General features: G+C 48.0%; 1 protein-coding gene across 1 annotated transcript in view; it reads left to right on the top strand.

Moving 5' to 3' along the window:
- rab11fip4a (RAB11 family interacting protein 4 (class II) a) overlaps nt 1-5,765 on the top strand; it is a gene marked incomplete at both ends in the record, with an annotated part of 15,792 nt that extends 10,027 nt beyond the window's left edge. Inside the window, 6 exons of the mRNA XM_084488523.1 lie at nt 566-706; nt 1,362-1,443; nt 1,864-2,001; nt 2,326-2,460; nt 4,315-4,458; nt 5,646-5,765. Of these exons, the coding sequence (XP_084344649.1) occupies nt 566-706; nt 1,362-1,443; nt 1,864-2,001; nt 2,326-2,460; nt 4,315-4,458; nt 5,646-5,765 (760 nt within the window). The remainder of the gene's footprint in view (nt 1-565; nt 707-1,361; nt 1,444-1,863; nt 2,002-2,325; nt 2,461-4,314; nt 4,459-5,645) is intronic.
- Nucleotides 5,766-7,500: the final 1,735 nt, after the last annotated feature.

The raw sequence follows: 7,500 nt of genomic DNA, 5'->3' as shown, positions 1-7,500 counted from the left end.
CACACACACACACACACACACACACACACACACACCTGGTCCACAGGTACACACACACACACACACACACACACACACACCTGGTCCACAGGTACACACACACACACACACACACACACACCTGGTCCACAGGTACACACACACACACACGTATATATTATAAGCCCCGACAGGGCGAACCGGACACCGACGTGAAGCGGAGGTGTCTTGCTTCGCCCTGAAGGGGCTTATTTTAGATAACGACCGGCGACACATATACATACATGCTCTCAAATGAATATGTGTGCAGATACAGTCTTTGAGCTTAAACGTGCGTACGTTTGTGTGTGTGCGTTGGGTGTGTGCGTTGTGTGTGTGTGTGTGCGTTGTGTGTGTGCGTTGTGTGTGTGTGTGTGTGTGTGTGTGTGCGTTGGGTGTGTGCATTGTGTGTGTTGTGTGTGTGCGTTGTGTGTGTTGTGTGTGTACATTGGGTGTGTGCGTTGTGTGTGTGCGCATTGTGTGAGTTGTGTGCGTTGTGTGTGTGCATTGTGTGTGTGTGTGCGTTGTGCGTCGTGGACCCCCTCAGGGTCCATGAGCTGGAGGAGCAGGTGAAGGACACAGAGCTGCGGGCGGAGCAGAGCCTGGAGGAGGAGCTCAGGAGACACAAGGAGGCGTTTAGCCGGACTCAGAGGGAGCAGAGCGCTGACATCGAGCTGCTCAGTAACAAGTACACACACACACACACACACACACACACACACACACACACACACACACACACACACACACACACACACACACACACACACACACACACACTGTGGTAACCCGGTCCACAAGAGTCAAAAGGTCTCACGGCAAGTACCACGCAGAGGTTTCAAATAAAGCCGTATTCTGCGTTTATTCACAGGTATGGTAGATAACAGGTAAAACATCAACTATACTATGGCCTCCGAGAGACTCGAGTGGTAGGATGTATCGTCGGCCTTCTGCTGTGTCGTCGTGCCTGCTTCTCCCCGGGTTGAGTTCCTGGTCTCCTTTTAAGATGTCCGCCCGGTCTTTTCCACCCTCCGGCCAGGTGTTCCCCATCAGGCTGATTGCGTTGAGTGAAGATGTGCTCACTGCCGCCGGCTAGTGGATGGCGGTGGTACACACCGTTCACCACTAGCCCACGGTTCCCCCTGGTGGGGAGCGGGTTGCCACAATGCACGCACGCACGCACGCACACGCACACACATACACATGCACACACATGCACGCGCGCACACACACACACACACACACACACACACACACATTGCATCTTCAGCATTTGCTGACAGTAGGCTCTGTCTGTCTGTCTGTCTGTCTGTCTGTCTGTCTGTCTGTCTGTCTGCTGGCAGGGTGCAGCAGCTGGAGGAGAACAACGAGGAGATGAAGATGAACGTGTGCAGACTCAAGTCCCAGACCGAGAAACTGGACCAGGTGGGCGGGACAGGAAGTGAGGCGGCACTGAAGCCGCATGCTATAACCCTATTGGCTCCCAGGGTGGGGGAGGACCTCTGGTGACCTGGGGGTCTTGGTGCTAACAGACCTCTGGTGACCTGGGGCTCTTGGTGCTGACAGAGGGGCTCTGGTGACCTGGGGGGTCTTGGTGCTAACAGAGGGGCTCTGGTGACCTGGGGGGTCTTGGTGCTAACAGAGGGGCTCTGGTGACCTGGGGGGTCTTGGTGCTAACAGAGGGGCTCTGGTGACCTGGGGGGTCTTGGTGCTAACAGAGGGGCTCTGGTGACCTGGGGGGTCTTGGTGCTAACAGAGGGGCTCTGGTGACCTGGGGGGTCTTGGTGCTAACAGACCTCTGGTGACCTGGGAGGTCTTGGTGCTGACAGCAGCTCTGTGTTCCAGGAGAAGCAGAAGATGACGGACCAGCTGGAGGACAGCCGCCTGCGGCTGCAGGACGAGATGGAGCTGTACAGGGAGGTGCTGGACCAGCTGTGGCTCCACCGCCACCAGTTCCACAAGGAGAAGGAGGCCATGCAGGAGGTCAGCTCCGCCCCCTCCGCCGTCTCCTCCAATCAGCACGCATCCCATTCTCCTGTCCGCACACAAACAGACGCAGACATTCCCGACAGCGAGCTCTGGCAACGCTTGGGTGGTGTCTCTCCATCTCTGTGGGTGGTGTCTCTCCATGTGACGGTGTCTCCTGGTGACGGTGTCTCCTGGTGACGGTGTCTCCTGGTGACGGTGTCTCCATGTGACATGTCTCCTGGTGACGGTGTCTCCATCTGACGTGTCTCCTGGTGACGGTGTCTCCAGGTGACGGTGTCTCCATGTGACGTGTCTCCATGTGTCTCCATGTGTCCCCAGGTGACGGAGGACCTGCGCCGGCAGCTGGAGCGACTGCAGCTCTTCAGGCTGGAGGTGGAGCGGCCGGGGGAGGGGTGGGGGCGGGCCCACGCCCGGGCCCGCGAGGTGCAGCTGGAGGTCCAGAGGCTGCAGCAGGTCAGCCTCCATGAGGAACATCTCAGGTCCTCTAGCGGGACCCTCATAGCCCCCGGCCCCAGGCTGCACATAGAGAGGGGGGGTCTGGTCTGTAGCGGAGGTCTGGTCTGCTAGGGGGGTCTGGGGGGTCTGGTCTGTAGCGGAGGTCTGGTCTGCTAGGGAGGTCTGGGGGGTCTGGTCTGTAGCGGGGGTCTGGTCTGCTAGGGGGGTCTGGTCTGTAGCGGGGGTCTAGGGGGTCTGGGGGGTCTGGTCTGTAGCGGAGGTCTAGGGGGTCTGTGGGGTCTAGGGGGTCTGGGGGGTCTGGGGGGTCTGGTCTGCAGCAGTCGGTTGAAGTAACCATGACACCCGCTGAATATTATTATATATATGAATATATATATATTGTTGCGTTGTTGACGAGGCTAAACTCAAATGCGTTTCAGTCTGGGAGCTCTGAGCTCATTTCAAACCTCCTAAGGGTTATCAACAGAACGGATCCATCAGCAATGTTGGGAAAGTTCACTTTCTACATGAACTAGTTCAAAGTTCAGTTCACAAATTTTAAAATGAACTAGTTCAGTTCATAGTTCATAATACAAATTTTTTAACTAAGTTCACAGTTCCAAAAATTAACTAGTTCATAGATCTTTTTTTCAATATGTTGCTGCGAGCTATTATTTCAGAACCAACGCTCTCTCAGTTTAACTTCGTTCAATAGAGTGCCAGAATTCTATAGAGCCTTCCACGCGAAAACCTGGCTAAAACACACCGTAAACAGGCCTTAAAGGACAATCCGGTATTTTGAACATTGAGCCCCTTTCTGATTTGTCTAGGATGAAATAGAGTGGTTGACACCGAATGTTGACGATTGGTTTTGTCTCGGGTATTTTACTAATTTTGAATCGTCCATGCCTGCTTCAGAATGGCTGGCTACGTGTATACACAAACCTGTCCTTAAAACAACCCTAAACGTTTGTTTTCAGAAATGTGCAACTCACTGAGTGGTAAGTGGTGTTCGTTGATGTTCCAAATCAAGTATCGTAGCGAACTACAGTTTCTGTTGTGTTTTATTTGGCATTTTGTAAATCCCATTGAAACAGGAACCGGAACCAGAAATGGGGCTGTTTACATTTGGTAATAGTCTTTTCGCTCGGTTCTCCGTATCAACAGTAGGGCTAGACCGAGCGAAAAGACTACAACCAGTGCCCCTTTCCATTTCCGGGTCAATGAGTCTTCAAACAGAAATGAATGGATTTACAAAATTCCAAATAAAACACGACAGAAACTGTATTTCGCTACGATACTTGACAATAGTCAACATGTCGGTGTCAACCACTCTATTTCATCCCAGACAAACCAGAAAGGGGCTCAATGTTCAAAATACCGGATTGTCCTTTAAGGCCTGTTTACGGTGTGTTTTAGCCAGGTTTTCTCCTGGAAGGCTCTATAGAAATCGGGCACCCTATTGAACGAAGTTAAACTGAGAGAGTGTGCCGTTCACAGACACCAGAACAAACTTGTTCACAGTAACGTTCATCAGGCAGTAATACAGTACGTTCAGTTCACATTCGCCCAAAAAGAGTTCATTAACTATTGTTCAATGAACGCGTTCAGGCACAACACTGTACATCAGGGCCATACCGGATCATCCAATCAGAGCAGGATGTGACACATCAGCGGCAGCCATCTTGGTTTCTGGAGATGCCTCAGCGGTGCTCCGATTGGGCGAGCCTCTGTACACCATCATATTGACCCCGCCCATATGAGATACACGGCTGTTATTGGCTGTTCACTCACCCTGTGTTCCTACGGGTTCCTGACGTCCAACCAGGAGAAGAGAAGGTTTAAATACGGAGATGTATCTGTGTCCCTCAGGAGAACCACAAGCTGAGGGACCAGAACGACGACCTCAACGCCCAGATCCTCAGCCTCAGCCTCTACGAGGCCAAGAACCTGCTGGCCTCCCACACCAAGGCCCAGTGCCTGGCCGCGGAGATCCAGACCGCCACCCGCGATGAGGTGGGTGGTCCACAGATAGAGGCCGTGTCCTGGGAGCCAATGTGTTTTTCGTTGGCGGAATCCGGGAAAAGTCCCGCCTCAAGCGCTAGGGTTGGACACGCAGCCTGTCAGTCAAACTCGCACACCAGCCAGAGCTCATCACGCCTCCTTTCATATCTCGTCTACAGCCGCTTGCCGCTTCGCGTTTACTGAGATGAAAATGTATGTCAACTTCACCTTCACACTATGACTCTTGCTACGCAAGCCTGAACACATTTCTCAAAGGGAGACAAATTAAAGCCGATTCTAATTCATTCTAAACAGCTGTAATGTTAGAGATTGTGAGATACCCAAAATTGAAGTTGGGGCTACAATCAAGACGAGATTGTGGGGCTATCATTTGCCTTTGTAATCTTGGATATTTCTATATAAGAGAAATGTTGATTCATTTGTTTGCTCTTTTATTTGATCATTAATAGGCCTACATAGTAAATAGTTCATCGTTCTTCTTAATTACGCAATTAGGCCTACTTTAATTCCATTATGTAGAAATGATTTATATATTGAATAATTATTCTAAAGTGCTTGGCTTAGACCTAGGCTATTTGAATTGTGGTAATAGAAATGCGTTTGACTAACGTTAGTTTAATATACATTAAGTTACCTTCCCTGCAATCGTGCCGACAGATGCAGTCACGTGACAGATTTTGGCCTTTTTGGTCCACAGATAGTCCTTGGACTAGGTGGGTGGTCCACAAATAGTCCTGGGACTAGGTGAGTGGTCTACAGATAGTCCTGGGACGAGGTGGGTGGTCTACAGATAGTCCTGGGACTAGGTGGGTGGTCCACAGATAGAGACCACATCCCGGGTGGAACTACAGACGTAGACTTTAGGATCTTGGTCTGGAGGGTTGAGGTGATCTTTGTCTGGAGGGTTGAGGTCACCAAAGAAGAAGAAGAAGGCTTTTTGGGCCTCATTAACCACAGCTGCAGATTCAAGCAGGCCGTTCTGAATATTATTATAGTCTTCGACTATAAACTGGATGCAAAGTCAGCATTTTAAAAAGGGAAGAACACAGACCACTATTTCATCATGTCTGTATGAGATGGACTCTGTCATGTGTTAGTATTGTCATGTGTATCTTTCAGTGGTTTTGGGATAACATTAATAGATCCTATCTCCTCTCTCTATCTCCCTCTCTGGTCAGCTGGTGGACGCTGTGAAGGAGCAAGAAGAGAACAACTACCGCTTAAGGCAGTACATGGATAAGATCATTCTGGCTATTCTAGACCATAACCCCTCCATCTTGGAGATCAAGAATGAATAAAAAGATCCATATGTTCACACACTATGATTGTGAGTTCCTACCATGCCAACCCATAGCTCACCTTCTGTTTACTGGCCAAACTGGGCTCACTTTCCCAAGTGCAAAGACATTCCAAAATGTCTCCAACCTTTTGTCACATAATGAAATGAAGCTTTGTGATGAATTCCTCTGGTTAGGGTTAGGGTTAGGTTAGACGAGTCCTCCTAGGCCTGTGAGAGCCTTCCTTCCAAGACTTCCCAACACTTTAACTTGTCTACACTTTAACACTTTAAGGTCTAACTTTAGACCTTTCCAGAAGCCTTCCTGTGTGGTAACACGTTGTTTAGCTTATTCACCAGAAGATTCACATTCTCCAGCTTGATGAATTTGAGCAACATGAGAATAGAAGGACAACTCGGTAGACTTTAACAGATAACAAGGTATTGTAAACACTATCTTCAGGATGTTATTAAAGCACAAGGCGAACAATTAGTTTGAAATAGAACCTTAAGTAATGGACTTAAGTAATGAGTGGTCCTCTTTCAATGTGTATCATTAGTCTACTTCCAAAGATATGTTTGGTTGGACTATGGAGACAATAGTGCAACACATTTACTTAAAGATTCTTAATGGGCTTGTCACTTTTTGTTAGTTTATATTTGTTCTCAAATAGTATTGTACATTGCACATATTGTAATTATTACACATTTCCTCACAGTCTATAGCACCATATGATCAATTTAATGTTGAATGCTGAACGTTACAAAAGGGAAATCTGTTGTATATTTTGTGGTTAAAATATTTGGTTAATAGAAAAACAAGTTTGTTTATTAGGTTGTATGGTTATTATATCTTGTGTTGCCCTTTCTCTCACCATATTTGTGCCTCATAAATATCACAATATCCAATGTTGATTCACTAGTCACACTTTCATGATGTCCATTGATGCATATATTTTAATAAGCAATAGCTACCTAGTTTGGCTTTTTCTACATGCTGTAACAATCACCCTTCTACAGTGTAATTAAGTGTACAGAATCAAGTTATTGTTTGTATTCTCATGCTACACTTATCAAAGAAAGAGAATATTATCTTTTTACAATACGAATGGTAATGACGATAAGAATAGATTATAATGTGTGTTACTTGTGCAGCACATTAGAAACACATTCACATGAGACATTCCTTTAGAAGGTTTAGATGGCATAAAGGCATGAACACCGTATAGCCAGGGCTTTAACCTGTTAGATAGGGTTAGGGTTAGGGTTAGGTAACCCTAACCCTAACTGTGGGCTTTAGCCTGTTAGATAGGGTTAGGGTTAGCTAACCCTAACCCTAACCCAGGGCTTCAGCCTGGGTTAGCGTTACTAGGCTGTTAGATACAGCCTAGTAACGCTGAGAAGACCACCAATGTGTTTGTTCTTTCACGATTGTAACTTGAATTGCTACATTTAGTGGCCATGTTGTATAAACTAGATAAGTGAATTAAAAATAACTATTGGCTTTAGAATGTCTGCAGTCTGCTCACTTTGATCGTTGTGCGTTCATCAGAAGATGTGATGGTGCTTCTGAGGACCTCAGTGAGTGGTCACTCTGTAGCATGGGGGCACGCACGCCCACATGGGTGCATGCACACACACCCAACATGGGAGCACTAAAGAGTGACCAGAGTTTTAGAAAGTGCATCGTGTCATAGAGTCGTTATCACTATAAGGTGCACCACTTGGTTCGGTACGTTTGCGTTGGTGTGAATGCA

The sequence above is a fragment of the Micromesistius poutassou genome, assembly GCF_964030765.1.
Source record: "Micromesistius poutassou genome assembly, chromosome: 1".
NCBI classification, from domain to species: domain Eukaryota; kingdom Metazoa; phylum Chordata; class Actinopteri; order Gadiformes; family Gadidae; genus Micromesistius; species Micromesistius poutassou.
Note: the sequence above shows the minus strand (reverse complement) of the source record. Positions and strands in the feature narration are given on the sequence as shown.